Genomic DNA, 17,769 nt, shown 5'->3' with positions numbered 1-17,769 from the left:
AGTCCTTTTTTTCCTAAGATGAACAGTCCCATTCTTTTTAATCTGTTTTCATATGGAAGCCATTCTATACCCCTATCATTTTTGTTGCTCTTCTCTCTGCCTTTCCAATTCTAATATTTTTTGTTGAGATGCGTCAATCAGAAATGCGTGCCGTATTTAAGTTGTTGGCAAACCATGGTTTATATGGCTATATTATGATATTTCTGTCTTATTCTCTATTCCTTTCCTGATGGTTCCTAACATTCTGTTGGCATTTTTGACTGCTACTGCACGTTGAGTAGATGTTTTTGGAGAGCTATACACAATGATTCCAAGATCTTTCTTGAATGGTAACAGCTAATTTAGAGCCCATCATCTTGTATGTATAGTTGGGATTGTTTTCCAATGTGCATTACTTTGCATTTATCAGTATTGAATTTCTTCTGCCATTTTGTTGCCCAGTGACCCCGTTTTGTGAGATCCCTTTGTAACTCTTAACAGTCAGCTTTGCACTTGAGTATCTTGAGTGATTTTTGTATTGTCTGGAAACTTTGCCACCTCACTATTTTACCCTTTTTTCTAGATCATGGATCGGCAACCTTTGGCACGCAGCCTGTTAGGGAAATCCAGTGGTGGGCCGGGACAGTTTGTTTACCTGCAGCGTCTGCAGGTTCGGCTGATCGCAGCTCCCACTGGCTGCAGTTCGCCGTTTCAGGCCAATGGAGGCTGCAGGAAGCGGCGGCCAACACATCTCTCAGCCCGGGCCGCTTACCGCAGCCCCCATTGGCCTGGAACGGTGAACCGCGGCCAGTGGGAACTGTAATCGGCCAAACCTGCGGACGGGGGAGGGATAGCTCAGTGGTTTGAGCATTGGCCTGCTAAATCCAGGGTCGTGAGTTCAATCCTTGAGGGGGCCACTAAGGGCGATGGGGCAAAAATCAGTACTTGGTCCTGCTAGTGAAGGCAGGGGCTGGACTCGATGACCTTTCAAGGTCCCTTCTAGTTCTAGGAGATAGGATATCTCCATTTATTTATTTATTTATTTATTTAACAAACCGTCCTGGCCCGCCAGCGGATTTCCCTGACGGGCTGCATGCCAAAGGTTGCAGATTCCTGTTCTAGATCAATTATGAATATGTTGAATAGCACTGGTCACAATACAGAACCCGTAGGGTGGAGGTGAGGGGGGTAGGGGGCATCCTGCTATTTACCTCTCTCCGCTGTGAATACTGACCATTTATTCCTACCCTTTCTTTCCTATCTTTTAGCCAGTTACTGATCCGTGAGAGGATCTTCCCTCTTATCCCATGACCGATTACTTTGCTTAAGAGCCTTTGGTGAGGGACCTTGTCAAAGACCTTCTGAAAGTCCAAGTACATTACGTCCACTGGATCACCCTTAACCACATGTTTATTGACATCCCCAGAGAAAGATTTCCCTTTACAAAAGCCATGTTGACTCTTTCCCCAACATATCAGACACATAGATGAACCACAGTAATTCTGTTCTTTATTATTGTTTCAACCAATTTGCCTGGTACTGAAGTAGAGGACTATCTTCCTGAATCTGAAATAACAAGAAAAAATTGCTTTGACATTCTGTAATAATGGCATCTCTCTCAAATAAATCTTACATTAATTTATGAAACTGGCAGCACTGTCTCTGGGGAGTGACTATAGTGAGCAAGTATTTTTTTTTTTTTTTTTTAACATGGTGGACTTGAACAAGGATTGCACACTACTAGTCTATGATGGAAGAACAAATACAGTTGGTAACCAGTAGGTATTCTGCCTATTGATCCATTGTTTGTACTTCTGTTGTCAAAAGCTGATGCTGAAGTCTTGGATGAGTTACATTAACTAGCATTCAAAGCAAGGAATTTATTTAAAAAAAAATAAATGTTTTTGAATATTGGTAAAGAAGGCTGGACATGAAACAGAAGAAAATGGGCACTATTGAAGTCTTCAGCCATGTGGGAAACAAAGTCCTGCTAATTAACAGAGAAAAGTGTATTTGTATAAATAGTGCAAAGGGAGATCTTGCCAGCTATGAAGAAACTCTGAACGCAGTACATTTCAGACAGAATTATATAATGATTGGTTCTAGGTAGGTACTTCATAAACTACCATTTGTTTTTTTTCTCTCTTTGTACTATACAAATATTTCCATTTGTGAAAACGAATAAAAAGTTTTATAAAAAGTCTTCTTGTGACTGGATTTTATGTAGGCATCTTAGATTATTACAGATTGAGTGATATAACTGTTAATATTAATAAGTTTCATATAATTATGAGAACTGATTTGTTTTCAGATTGTGAGGGAGATTTTTAGTTGAAGTCAGGTGCCTGTCTGATCTTTGTGTCTTTGAAAAACTGCCTCTTTAAATTTCTGGGGCAAGGACTGTATTTTTGCATATTGTATAGTGCCAAATGAATTGTTGGCACCAAATAAATAATTATTGTACTGTTTCATTACAAATAATCAAATCTTTGAGTTGTAACCTTCCAAAATAATCTGCACTGATTTTAAAAGTGATTTTTCCTTAGTCTTAGTTCCATAGGATACTGTCCAGAAGCAATAATAATGATAATTAGTTCTTTCACATGTCTTTGATGAAATGTGTTGAAAAGATTGGGAGTTTAAGGTAGTTACAAAACAGTGTAGCAGTGTTGAATTAAATTAAACGCTATTCTGCTTTGCAAAATCTTAGATTCTTCTAAGGCAGAGACCATTATAGTTTCCTAATATGACTTGTATTTTCACTAGTTATTCCTTTATCAAGCTTATAACTTCTGGTTGAGCTAAAGTGTATTTCTAGAAAGACATCCTATCCTGATCTAAAGACTTTAAGTGATGGAGAATGCATCGTATCTCTTGGTAAATTGTTCTAATGGTTAATTACACTGCCTTAAAAAAAAAAATCTTATTTGTAGCCACAATTTATTTAGCCTCAGCTTCCATGTAAGTTGTTCTGATGGCAGCTAAAGATCATCTGGCAGTCCAAAATTTTTCTCTGAAGTACAGAAAATAAGAGATCGGATCTATAGTCTCCGCTATTTCCCTCAGCCCCTCAGTTCAGGCCTCTGCTTCTCTTTTGTTTCTAAATAATCATTAATAGCTTTATTCTCAGTACCTCTCAAAGCATCTGTGTGATGGCATCCAGAATTCTCTGCTTTCTCCTTGTCTTTTCTCTCAGGCCTGGTCTACACGGGGCAGGGGGGAGGGATCGATCTGAGGGTACGTCTACACTACCTGCCGGATCGGCGGGAAGTGATCGATCTACCGGGGATTGATTTATCACGTCTAGTGTAGACGCGATAAATCGATCCCTGATCGCTCTGCCATCGACTCTTGTACTCCACTGCGGTGAGAGGCGGAAGTGGAGTCGATGGGGGAGTGGCGGCAGTCGACCCCGTGGCGTGAGGACATGAGGTAAGTCGACCTAAGATGTGTCGACTTCAACTACGCTATTCTCGTGGCTGAAGTTGCGTATCTTAGGTCGATCTCCTCCCCTCCCCCCCAATGTAGACCAGGCCTAAGTTGCGCAACTTCAGCTATGTGAATAACGTAGCTGAAGTCTACGTTCTTAGATCGACTTACCGTGGTGTCTTCACTACCGTGAGTCGATTACTGCCGCTGCCCTGTCGACTCTTCCTGCGCCTCTCACCGAGCTGGAGTACAGGAGTCGACAGGAGAGCGCTTGGGGATCAATTTATCGTGTCTAAACTAGACGCAATAAATCGATCCCCGCTGGATCAATCACTGCCTGCTGATCTGGCCGGTAGGGAAGACATACTCTGTCTTGCAACTCTTGGATCTCCATGCTGTTTAGATTATGCCCCTTAAGACTCTGTTTCCACTTTATATAGATGCATCCCCTTCACTCGTCATATCTAATTATGCAAACCTGCATTGCATTTTGCTTCTCCCTGGAACTCCACTTCCAAACATCTTACTACATCTTGGTAGCTCCACAGGTGTCTAGTTTCTGGCTCTCTAGCGACTGTTCCAGTTAATATGAACAGTTAGCAGTTTATTTTAATTTTTTGCCAATAACTTAGAACACTACCCTAAAAACTGGTAGGCTTGAGTACATGAAAGTTTCCCTCTGATTGTCTCCCAGAGTTTCTTCCAAGGTTTTATTCCTTTTTATGGGCTTCACTGCTCTGAAACTCAAACATAGTATGAAGCTGAGTGTGTATGTACAAGTTTCTCAGCTTGTTTCTGTTGAACATAGTAGGCCAGATTTTAAGTGTAAAGGCTACATCATCATGTTCACAAACCCCAATAAGGGCACAAATACCTGCAGTTTAGCATGTGCAGTTTTGAGGGGGGAGGGATAGCTCAGTGGTTTGAGTATTGGCCTGCTAAACCTAGGGTTGTGAGATCAATCCTTGAGGGGGCCATTTAGGGATCTGGGGCAAAAATCTGTCTGGGGATTGGTCCTGCTCTGAGTAGATGGACTAGATGACCTCCTGAGGTCCCTTCCAATCCTGCCATTCTATGATTCTTGATTTGGACTTAAATAACATGAAGGAGTTGGTTCAAAAGTAACAGTAACAGTGACCACAATTTAATTATGTTAAACATCCCATTGGGGAGGAAGGATAGCTAAAACTAACAGTGATGCCGAACTTTGAAAAGGGAAAGCTCAGTAAAATTAGGGAGGCAAAGTTAAAAGGAAGGAAAGTAAAATCTTTGGATATGGCCTGGATGCTACTTTAAGATTACAATAATAGAGTCTCAGAATGCATAAATAGTTCTGAACAAAAAGGGAAACAGGAGGGTAAGAGTAACCCACCATGACTAAATAGCAAGGTTCAAGAGGTTGAGTTGACCAGTTTCTTCAAACTTTGGAAAATTAACCCTGGTGAAGCCAGTAAGAGGGGCATGAATTACAGTAGGAGAAAATTTAGGAGGGATGGATTTCAAAGAGGAAATAGCTAAAAATATAAAAACAAAGCACAAGAAATTTCTGTAGATGTATCACAAGTAAGAAAGTTAAAATAGAAGAATTAAAATATAAAAAATGTTTTAACATTGATATTACATTTCTTCAAATCATTAGAAGTACCTCAAGGTAGCGTTTTGGGATTCTTGTTTAGTGTTCATACATGACAGTTTTAATAATTTCTTAAAAGAAAGAACATTACTAGACTAAAAACTGTATTAAGATTGAGAGTACCTATGGTAATCTCAGGATATAAAATATTTCAGGGATGTTGTGATTATTTCAGAAATAAGTAGTTCAAATCCAGGAAAGCTAGAGTTAATGTATTTCCATATTTTGCATTTCCTGTGTTTGTAATTCTTGTTCTGGGGATAATTTCAACATCCCTGCAATGTTTTATACCCTTAAGTTACCGATATGTGCTCTCAACCTTAAGTCTAAACAGATTTTTGTCTGGGACTATAACAGCATTTTTTCCCTAGAAGCTAGGCTTCTATCCCTTTATTTGAATTTTGTGGATGTAAAACTGAGGACTTTGCAGATCTGGTGGAACTTTTTGCAAAAGTAAGGGTGCTGTTCTTAATGTAATTAACTAATTTGGAATGTGGGCAGGATATATGGCTGCATAAATATTCCTGTATAGTTTGTTTATATTTTTCTTCATTTCTTCTGTTAAAATGTTATACAGTGAATGGAAAGCACAGAAAGGCTGCTGAGTTCCAACCCAGAGTGCACTCCACTTTCATGGTGGGCACTCAAATCAATTGCACTAAATTGATGTAAAGTTATTTGAGTTACATATATTGATTTTTTATTTTTCATCAACAAGTTTAATATGTAAGTATTACATCATGCTGTAGTTTTGTTTAGTTCTAACAAGTAGTCTTGATTATTAATACGATAATGGACAGTGAATCAGAAAGATAATATTCATTTGGTTTTACCATAAAACTTAAAATGTTCTACTCTGAAAACTAATTGAAAAAAAGACATGTGGCATTCCTTATATATTTATTTTTTTAATGACTTTCATATCAAATGTATTAGTTGTACAAATAAAAAGATGGGGGATATTCCAGCTACCAATCCTATAGTGTTTCACAGAACAACTGGTGTATAAGCAATTCTTAACAATTCTAAAATATTTTTCAACTTCTATATGAACAACCACAAGCAAGCATATTATGGGATATTAGTTAACTTCTCACTGAAATAATAACACCGCTGACTTTACAAAATGCCACCAGTAGTGGCTCACGGGGAGGGCGCTTTGGAATCATAGAACTGTCTGGGATTCTCCCTCTCTTGACATCAGGTTCTATCATGTCTTGTTAAGAGTATTCCTGCTAACATTACTGCTAGATAAGCTTTCAAACCAATTTCAAATTGCATAGCAGTGGAAAAACTTTTAAATGGACTGATATTATGAGTGATGTATGGAAGTAAAGTGGACTAATTATACTTGTTCATTCATTACTTCACAGGTACTGTAAGAATTGAAATGTTCAGGAACATGCAAAATGCAGAAATCATCAGGAAAATGACTGAGGAATTTGATGAGGTATAGTATATAAATATTTACACTGAAGAGTTTTTGAAAACTGGAAATATAAGAGTGCAATATATTTTCCTTCAAAACGGCATAATTTTGTTTGATGGGCACTGGGGCTTTTCAGAAACCACTGGGCTTTATTCGAATGGATAAGCAATATCTCAGTAGAAGAAACTGTACTGACTGAGAGTAGAGACAGATAAAGTGACTATTCAAACAAATAGATTAAGAAGTTAGAAGGTTGCATTGGTATAGAAAAAGTATATGCAGAGACTAGCAGAGGAATAGGAAGAAAATACTAAAAATGTGTAAATGGTAGTTTCTAGAAACATTAATCAGAGACACAAAAGGACACTTAAAAAACAATTATCCCACACCACTGAAGTCAGTGGTACTTCTGCAATGGGAGTAGGATCAGGCACTGCTGGTTAAAGGATAAATTACAACAAGGTGTCACAAAAGGAAGGGATCTTGCCTAAGAAATCTGAAGTTATTTTTGCATCATGGAGCTGTGCATGGAGTTTGTGCTTTTATAGATATAGATAATATAATATAAAAAACCCTTTCAGCCTTGAATTGTTTAAATGTTCAGAGAGTAGGGTGCGGGGAATCAAATGGCTAGTGACAGCCAAGAGATATCCAGTCAGAGTTCTTGAGACTCAGACGGAGGAGAATCAGTGTTGGAGAAGAGAAGCTGAAGAGTGGAGGAGGAGGACTGGCAGGGAATGAAGAGGCAGGGCTTTTCAAATGCATTTCTATATATGGTGGGGACACTTAAGGGAAGTGGGAGAATAGATCATTTATATGGGTCAGATAGTAGCAGCCTTTAATCTTTGCCTCAGTAAGTATTCAGTAACTCAGTTATTTCAAGATCAGTCTTTTCTTTGTCCATCATCCTTCCCCTTTCTCTTCCAAACATGACTTGACCTGAAAATGGTTTCTCATAATCAGGAGATAAGGTGGGTGAAGTAATATCTTTTATTCGACCAACTTACACCGAGTTCTTCATAAACATAGCATTCTGAGGCTTTTAACATGTATCATACTCCAACAAAATGGACATGGTAATATGCAGTCACAAATAAAATAAGCCTTGTAGGATGACAGACCCAAAGGGCATGAGATCAAATGGAATCTGGGAAGTTAGGCATGGAAAAGTTCTATCAGATGACCAAAAGTTGCAAGCAGTGGAGTTTCCACCACTTCCTTTGGGAGACTACTCCACGGTATAATTCATTTCACACCAAGGAGGTATTTCCTGACATTCAACTTACATTTTGTTTCTCTAAATGTAGCATCAGTACAGGATATTTAGTCATGGGATTCACACTTCCAGTGTAAGACAGAATCCTTTAGCTGAAGAGTTTTGTGGATTCCTTGTTTGACTCTTTGAGGTACAGAAGTGCTAGATAGTGTGCAAGGCCATTCTGGCTCGGGGGGAGGGATGGCTCAGTGGTTTGAGCATTGGCCTGCTAAACTCAGGGTTGTGAGTTCAATCCTTGAGGGTGCCGCTTAGAAGGATCTGGGGCAAAATCAGTATTTGGTCCTGCTAGAGAAGGCAGGGAGCTGGACTCAATGACCTTTCAGGGTCCCTTCCAGTTCTATGAGATGGGCATATCTCCATATATTATTATTATATTGGCTAGAGATAGTACGTACTTTCACTATTTCTGTCTCTAGAAACATACGAGTTTCTTCTTGATCTCATTCAGTGAAGGAAGTCCTCAAAATAACTATAGCTTGATGCCAGGGACTGCTGCTTTGGCTCTCTGCTGATCATGCAGCCATACTTTTCTTGCTTTTAGACATGCCTTTTCACTTAGATCCATAATAATGTAATTGTTTTTGTTGGCCTGTGATGCTTTACTCAACACTGTGGGTCTGTTGATCCTGAGAGTAAATGCCGGTTCAGCCCTGTGATTCATCTGCAGTTCATCTTGCAGCAGCCACTTCATTTCTCCCGTTGGAGCATTTCCATGTTTTATTAGTTGTTTCATGGTATTCAGAGGCTTATTTTTCCATGCCAGAACTTTGCCATTTGTTTGACCCTTCTTGCATGTTTTTCAGCACGTTGGCATATTTTGTCAGAGGTTCAGTGAATGTTGTTTTGCTTCACTACAGACTTTCAGTGCTACTTACTTTCTGCTGGTTGTTTTGGAGCCCTCTCTTGGTCTTTTGCTGTCTTCTTCCTCAGTGCTCCAATATGTGTTTCTCTCAGTGCTTTCTACTTTTTAGGATTGTATCTGCTATCTCAGTCTCTGTGGAGGATGGAAAGTAGCTCAGCAGTTCGAGGTGGAAAGATTTTAATCATGGATGATGTGCATCCTCTGTACATTGGTCTGATTCAGGGAGGAGTGCGCCTTCCACTATGTCCAACTCTGATGCTAGCGGAACCACCACAGATCCCATGGCAGGACCTAGTTGGGAGATAAAGAAGCTCTCCCATAAGCATAGACTTAGCCTTCCTCCAAATCAAAGATGGACACTCTCTCCACCAGCTTGGCCCAAGGAGACAGTATGTTCCAAGTCCCACAGGCATTAGAAAAAGATCCCATAAACAATGGGATCCAGAGAGATCTGGAGCTGTGTCTGCACCTCAAGATATCTTTGCCTTGCTGAATCCAGTCTCCCCCTCAATCAGGTCCCTCCACTTCCAAAGAGATCATATCCCCACCATGGGACATGCCTACGATACTGGGTCCCTCACCCTTTGCTCCTATGCTCTACACTCTCCTGTTGGCTCCAATAGTACTGTTGTTAGAATCAGAGTCTGCCTTTTCCTCTTCTGATGATCAGAACTGGGGGAAGAACCACCCTTACCATACCACTCCTGTGCACAATCACGGAGACCAGCATGTCTGTGCAACAACTGCTTCCTCATCAACTCCAGAGCCACTGGTATCCCATCCTATGGGGTCCCCCACCCTGTTGGTCATATTGTGGATCCTGGGCACAATATCTCCCCTCCAGCATGCTCGATCCGCAAGAGAACCGTCACCTGCTTCCCCCTTGAAGGATCCTTCCAGCAGGGACACGGATCTGATGTTGGAGGAAGAACTTTCTAGCCTGGTCCCAGTGGTTCCACTGGAACTAGCAAGATTCCCTTCCTTTTCACCAAATGAATCAATTGCTACATCATCCCCTCCCCGCCTGATGACTTCAGACAATTCCAGGAGCTTTTGCGGAGAGTTGGAGGGTACTCTTGGTCAGTGGCGAACATCAACGCTGCCTCTACTGCTTGGGAGAAGCCCACATTGCATCCAGGTGCAGTATCTGTCAGTCCTTCCCTAGCCATACCTGAGAAGGCTGGGCTCTCCTTTTTCGGTAGCACCTTATGGAAGTCACCATGAGGCCTCCCTCGGACCCAAGCTGGCCAGGGAATCTCCTCCGTATATCGGCCTGAAACAGCCAGGAGCATGCCTCCTGCTACTGAGTCTGGATCTGGTACCGGTGGACTATGGACCCTACGCCGGGACCTAGTTGGGAGGTAAGGAACCATGCCCATAAACGTGGTGTTAAATCTTCCTTGAAACTGAAGAAAGGGGATGCTCCTTCCATGAGTTCGAGTCACGGAGAGGGAACGCGCTCTAAAGAACATAAACACAAGATGAAGTCCCACAAGCAATGGGATCTGGCGATCCCGCGTACCAAACTGCAGGTACTGTAGACATCAGCATCCCATAAATTGCGAAATCCATCCAGTCTGGGGAAGTCCACTGTTCTGCAACTAGTGCTGTGTAAGAAGAGGGCACCCTTAACACCAGGGAGATCAGGAAAAGCACTCCAACACCAAGATGTCTTCACCTTAGAAGAACCGAGATCGCCACGTTTGCTGGGAACCTGCACCTCTAGGGAGACTGTTTCTCCCACTCATGACATCACCATTACGAGACCCCTCACCTCCTGTTCCAATGGTCTCCACATCTCTATGGAACCGGAGTCCACGTTTTCATCCTCGGAAAAGTCGGACGATGGACAAGGACCATCCATCCCCTACCACCAGTACAGGTACTCCAGAAGACCATCTATATCGTGTCAATATCCTCCATCTCCACCATGGGGCCTGCCACAACACTTTCCAGATCCAGCATACTGGCCCTGTTCGGGGCCCTAGTCCCAATACTCTCTTCCCCCTCCCCCCACCCAACCCGTCCGGTCCTCCAGGGAAACTTCACCTGCTTCCCTATTAAGGGCGCCTTCGAATAAATGCTCAGAACCGATGCTGGAAGAGGAGCCTCTTAGCCCGGTTCCAATGGTGCCATGGAACTGGAGAGATTTTAATCTTTCTCACCAGATAAGGCAGTAACCTCAGCATCCCCTTTGCCTCCAGACGACTTCAGAAAATTCCAGGGCTTCCTCTGTAGAGTGGCAGGGGAGCTTCACATCCCCATAGAGGAAATCCAGGATACACAGCGTAAACTCCTGCATATCCTTCATTCATCTGCACCAACTAGAGCTGCTTTGCCAATCAATGATGCCATCCTCGAGCCAGCTAGGAAAGTATGGCATACACAGGCATGCATACCCCCAAAGAGGGGTTCCAGCTAAGGGGTCTGAGATTCTTTTCTCCCCCTCCCCCCCCGAATTCACTTGTTGTCCAGCAACACCCACCTTCCACACTATGCAACAAGAGGACAAGAAGTTGGACCTTTCAGGCCGCAAGGCCTTTTCCTTGGCCACCCTTCAATTCAGGATTTCAAACCATCAGGCTTTACTAGCTAAATATGATTTCCTGAATTATAGCAAACGAGTAATTTACTGAAAAACTTACACAGCAAGACTGAGCTCGTGTCTAGGTGATCATGGAGGAAGGGAAACTGGTGGCAAGAACAACGCTTCAGTCAATGGTGGATATATCTTCCAGGTCTATGGCTTTGGACATAGTTATGTGGAGGGAGTCATTGCTCCGCTCCCTTGGTTTACGCAGGGAGGTACAGAACACCATCCAAGACCTCCGTTTTGATGAATCTCATCTTTTTAATCAGAAAACGGATGATTCACTTCATACCCTCAAGGATTCCAGAGTTACCCTGCATTTGCTGGATATTTATACACCTGCCCTGAAGAGTAGATTCTGCCGCCCACACAATGATACAAGTCCTCCCAGTTTTTCCACCAGAGACCTTATGAGCTTCCACAGAAGCAGTAGAAGATACAGAGATCCTGGCCCCCCAGGACCACTTTCACAGACTTCCTCCACACAGATGCAACCCCCAGCTAAAAGATATTTCTGGAATATTCTCAAGAGCCACCAACCACCTTGTCTACCACAATGTGAACACCCTCCTCCCTTCCCTTTTTCCCTAAGCTTAAAGTGCAATAACAATGGACAAATGGGAGCTAAATGTCATCCACCATGGGTATATGATTGAGTTCATCACACTACCTCATCCGCAGCCTCCCTGGTCATTCCGCAGGGACCACACTCATGACAGCATCTTCACCCAAAAGATGAGAGCCTTATTACAATGAAGAGCGATAGAGTGCATTCCTGTGGAAAAAGTTCTATTCAGCTTACTTCCTGATATCCAAGAAGAAAGGCGGATGGAGACCAATTCTGGATCTGCAGTTTCTCAAGTCCAAGTTTTGTATGGTCACACTAGCAGCGGTCATCCCATCCTAGAAAAAGGCATGTGGTTGCCTCTCAATATGCAAGACGCTTTCACCGACATCCATCTGGCCCATAGACAGTTCCTGAGGTTCATGATTGGCTCACCCCATTTCCAGTACAGTGTTCTTCCATTTGGACTCACCACCATTCCCAGAGTCTTCACCAAGGTTTTCTCCATCATGGTAGCCTACATCAGGTGTTATGGTGTCCTCGTATTCCCATATTTTGATGAATGGCTCCTGGTGGCATGATCCAGATGTGAAGTCCAAGTTTCGACCTCCATGTTCCTCAGCCTCCCTTCCTCCCTCGTGGTCAATGTCGAAAAATCAGCCTTGGACCCCACACAATCCCTAGACTTTATAGGGATCACCATCAACTCAGACAGGGCACTCTGCCTACCACGGAATAGGTTCCACACAGTGCAAGAACGAATAACTTGCATAATCAACAGTCCTTCTGTCCCGGCCAGGACATGCCTGTCCCTCCTTGGCCACATGGACTCGTGTACATACGTCACTGTCTTCACACAGCTCCACCTTTGCTGCCTCCAGATGGCTTATTCTCCCAAGCATCATGGCATGGACCTCATGCTGATGGTTCCCCACAAGGTAATTTCATCCCCCCCAATGGTGGATGGATCTATGTCATGTCTGCATAGGGTTCCTTTCTTCACGTCCTTCCTGGACAAGATTATCATCAGCAATGCACCCCTTGTAGGCTGGGGAGCACAAACGGGCAATCACATGATACAGGGAACATGAACTCCAGGGGATTGCAGGAAAGGAAAGAGTAGTCTCATGGTTAGGACATGTGAATTTTACCCTAGGGAACTGGATTCTATCTCTGCCTCTGCCATGGAGGCCTTATGTAATACTGGGCAAGCCAGTTAAACCAAACTTTTCACAGGTGGTCACTAATTGTGCATACCTCATTTTCTGGGTGCCCAACTTGAGGCCTTCGGGTCTGATTTGCGAAAGAATTGACCATTCATAGTTGCATTTAAAGTCAATGGGAGCTGTGCTCTGAACATATAAAGTGTTATGTATAATGCCAAGTACTATTAAAAATCAGGTCCTAGTCATCTCAAATAGGGCACTCAGAATTAATGGAAACTTGATCTCCCTGTGTCTTAGTTCTCCATTTGTAAAAAGGGATAAATATCAGTTCATCTCACAGGGGTGTTGTGAAGCTAAATTAATTAATGTTTGTGAAGCATTCGGATATTCTAGTGATGATTACCATAGAAAAGTCCATGAGGAAGTTAGTAATTCTGTCTTCAGAGTAGGGTTTGAATATTGTGCAGCAAATAAAGTCTAGGAGCCTTAACAACAAGAAGACAACAAAATATTGAATAGTTGCTCATTAAATGGTCAGCATCCATTCTGTGCACTGAATAAGGCAGTGTCTTGTGGAAAAAATCATATGCGATCATGTAATTAAAGACTGTATCTTAATGTATGTACATGGGGAGAGGGGGAGAATTAAGGTTGCACGGGTGACTGGAATTCTGGCATTTCACAGCTTTTATCTGCTTGACTTTGGAACCTTAATAATGTTCTTTTAGGTTTTTCTGTGCATATTTGATTTGTATAGAGTAAATGCATTATTTTAATGTTGGCTGCCAGATAGTAATTGTAGTGTGTGCAGCTTTCTTCTTCAGTACTAACAAGTTATTTGAAAATAAGAGTTTCACATCTGCTTATTTACATTGCACATTTCAGTCTGCTCTGAGAGAGGAGTCCTAAGGAAATAATAGCATTTGATCACATAATTAAAAGCTGTATCAGAATGCATATGCACAAGGAAGCAGACTTAAAGCTCCACAGAAACTTTAACTTTGGTATTGCCTGACTTTTGATCATAACTCTGAAACATTCCAGTTTCATAGGGTTGTTTTGATGGAATACGTAATCACTGATGATATGGAGAGACAGCAGTCAATCTGTAGTTAAAGCTGCCACTGAGTTTATATTTTACATGTAGTCCTTTCACTCTGGAGGATAACAAAGCACTTACAAACTGTGTATGTGCAGTGCCATCAAAATGCAGCTATGTCTGAGATGATAAGGTTGGGAGGATAGTAAGGGAGAGGTGACAGACTGAACTGAAGGTATCATATTCTCACTTCCACCATGTAATGACTGAAAAGTGGGACTAGGAACCTGGTTTTGTGCCCAGTGCAGTCAATAGTAAAGTTCCCATTGCTTCAATGGTGCAGGATACAGCCCTAAGAGAAAGGGAAATCCATATACACACAGAAAATCATGTGTGTTTTCCTTTTTGTAGAATACAAATTCTGTGTATAAAATAGGATTGAATGGGAAGCATTTGTAATATAGAGTATAAACGTTTTCTCTTTTTTCAGGACAGTGGTGATTACCCGCTTACCATGCCTGGGCCACAATGGAAAAAATTTAGATCAAACTTTTGTGAGTTCATTGGAGTGCTGATTCGACAGTGTCAGTATAGCATCATTTATGATGAATATATGATGGATACAGTGATCTCTCTTCTGACTGGTTTGTCGGATTCCCAGGTCCGAGCTTTCAGGCATACCAGTACACTTGCTGGTAAGTAAGCACAAAGGGTGAAGTTTTCCATACACTCATTGGCCTAAGTCTCTCCCCATTGAATTCAAAGGAAGTTTTACCATTGACTTCAATGGAAGCAGAATAAGACATACACTGAGTGCTTTTGAAAATCACACTCAGATTCTAAATATCACACATTTTAATTCTACTAAAGTTCAGTTTTCCTAATTGAACATGTGTACACTAAACTATGATATAAAAAGTAGGAATTCTTCAGTAGGATGGTTAAATATTAATAGACAATTGAGTTGTTTTCAGTTTTATATTTTTCAATGCAGTGGGTTATATTTATACAGTCTACTGTATAGTTTTTCAATTCTCATGGCATCTTTGATGTTTTAAAACATTATTTTCTGTATGAATGTATTGCTTGAGAAAAATCCTTGACTGTCAGTCCGAAAACTGAAACACTCTGCTTACCTACCAGCCATATGCAGTACAGGCAGTAGCAGTGCAAACTGTTACTGATGCTTCCCCGCAATGTGCCACGAACCTGCCTTGAAAGCTCACTTCATGTCTCTGAAGGTTGCCAGTTACAGTGAAGGCAGCTTTCTGACATAGACTCTTGTCCACAAAGGACTGAGCTGTTGTATTGTATTAAGAACATAAGAACGGCTATACTGGGTTAGACCAAAGGTCCATCTAGCTCAGTATCCTGTCTTCCGACAGTGGTCAATACCGGGTGCCCCAGAGGGAATGAACAGATCAGGTAATCATCAAGTGATCCATCTCTTGTCGCCCTTTGCCAGCTTCTGGCACACAGAGGCTTGGGACACTATCCCTGCCCATCCTGGCTAATAGTCATTGATGGACCTATCATCCATGAATTTATCTAGTTCTTTTTTTAATCCTGTTTTAGTTTTGGCCTTCAAAATATCCCCTGGAAAAGAGTTCCACAGGTTGACTGTGCGCTGTGTGAAGAAATACTTCCTTTTGGTTGTTTTAAACCTGCTGACTATTAATTTCATTTAGTGACCCCTAGTTCTTGTGTTATGAGAAGGAGTAAATAACACTTCCTTATTTACTTTCTCCAAACCAGTCATGATTTTATAGACCTCTGTCAGATTCCCACTTAGTAGTATCTTTTCCTAGCTAAAAAGTCCCAGTCTTGTTAATTGCTCTTCATATGGAAGCTGTTCCATCCCCCTAATCATTTTGATGCCCTTTTGTGTACCTTTTCCCATTCCAGTATATCTTTTTTGAGATGGGGCAACCACATCTGCACGCACTATTCAAGATGTAGGCACACCATGGATTTATATAGAGGAAATATTATATTTTCTGTCATCTTATCTATCCCATTATAATGATTCCCAATGTTCTGTTAGCTTTTTTGACTGCCGCTACCCATTGAGTGGATGTTTTCAGAGAACTATCCACAATGACTCTAAGATCTTTTTCTTGAGTGGTAACATCTAATTTAGACCCCATCATTTTATATGTTTAGTTGGGATTATGTTTTCCAATATGCATTACTTTGCATTTACCAAGATTGAATTCATCTGCCATTTTGTTGCTCAGTCACTCAGTTTTTTGAGATTCCTTTGTAACTTTTCGCAATCTGCTTTGGACTTAAGTATCAGGAGTAGTTTTGTATCATCTGCAAATTTTGCCACCTCACTGTTTACCCCTTTTTCCAAATAATTTAAGAATATGTTGAACTGTGCTGGTCCCAGTACAGACCCCTAGGGGACACCACTATTTACTTCTCTCTATTCTGAAAACTGACCATTTATTCCTACCCTTTATTTCCTATCTTCTAACCTGTTACTGATCCATGAGAGGACCTCCCCTTTTATCCCATGACAGCTTACTTTGCTTAAGAGCCTTTGGTGAGGGACCTTGTCAAAGGCTTCTGAAAATCTGAGTACACTATATCCACTGGATCACCCTTGTCCACATGCTTGCTGACCCTCTCAAAAGATTCTAGTAGATTGGTGAAGAATGATTTCCCTTTACAAAAACCATGTTGACTCTTCCCCAATAAAGCATGTTCATCTATGTGTCTGATAATCCTGTTCTTTACTATAGTTTCAACTAGTTTGCCCAGTTCTGAAATTAGGCTTACTGGCCTTTAATTGCTGGGATCGCCTCCGGCGCCTTTTTAAAAAATTGGTGTCACATTAGCTATCCTCCAGTCATCTGGTACAGAAGCTGATTTAAATGATAGCTTACACATCACACTCAGTAGTTCTGCAGTTTCACATTTGAGTTTCTGCATAACTCTTTGGTGAATACCATCTGGTCCTGGTGATGTATTACTGTTTAGTTTATCAATTTTGCTCCAATACCACCTCTAAAAACATCTCAATCTGGGAAAGTTCCTCAGAATTCATTTAGTTTCTCCTCAATGGCCTTATCATCCTTGAGTGCTTCTTTAGTATCTTGATCGTCCAGTGGCCCCATTGGTTGTTTAACAGGCTTCCTGCTTCTGATGTACTTAAAATGTTTTTACTATTACTTGTTGAATCCACTGAGGGTCATATGCATGCACCATGCATCAAGAGCTGGAGATTTTGAAAGTAGTAGCATCTGTTGGTCCACACGTGTGCCCTTGCGCCGCCTCATGGTTTCGTCCCAGGTGATAAAGGGCGGGGTGGACTGACCACCCCTCAGTTCCTTCTCACTGCCTCCCTTCCTCTCCCCCCTACCCTCCCAGACTATGGCCAGGAATCCGGGCTTCAAAAGCTATGTTTCCTGCCCGCGCTCCTTGTCTGAGTGAAGAACACCAGCGGTGCCTCTACTGCCTTGGCAAGGCACACATGGTGGCACACTGCACCATCTGTAAGTCCCTCTTGCCCTGGATCAGGGAAGCCCGTGAGCTCTGCCTTTGCAAATATCTAATAGAGGAAGCAATGAGGCCCTGGGTGCACTAGGATCCAGGCCCAGGAGAACCCCCTGTACAGCAGCCAGCACTGGCGGTGAGCACCCCTCTGAGCACTGCTCATGCCTTGGAACCAGCAGTACTGAAGGCTAAGGACAAGTCCCGACATGAGAGCAGAAGACACACTCATGGGCATAAGAGCAAGTCCCCGCAGTGGACTGCTCCCAAGTGCAGTGTTTCCTCCCCGAGCTGATCCAGGTT

The 17,769-nt window shown here is 42.1% G+C and overlaps 1 protein-coding gene across 5 annotated transcripts in view; it reads left to right on the top strand.

Moving 5' to 3' along the window:
- STAG1 (stromal antigen 1) overlaps positions 1-17,769 on the top strand; it is a 384,051-nt gene that overhangs the window by 144,502 nt on the left and 221,780 nt on the right. For all 5 annotated transcript variants that reach the window (XM_034781835.1, XM_034781837.1, XM_034781839.1 and 2 more), the window contains 2 exons: positions 6,415-6,491; positions 14,459-14,663. In XM_034781835.1, coding sequence (XP_034637726.1) covers positions 6,415-6,491; positions 14,459-14,663 — 282 coding nt within the window. The remainder of the gene's footprint in view (positions 1-6,414; positions 6,492-14,458; positions 14,664-17,769) is intronic.

This window comes from Trachemys scripta, chromosome 9, assembly GCF_013100865.1.
Source record: "Trachemys scripta elegans isolate TJP31775 chromosome 9, CAS_Tse_1.0, whole genome shotgun sequence".
NCBI lineage: Eukaryota > Metazoa > Chordata > Testudines > Emydidae > Trachemys > Trachemys scripta.
Note: the sequence above shows the minus strand (reverse complement) of the source record. Positions and strands in the feature narration are given on the sequence as shown.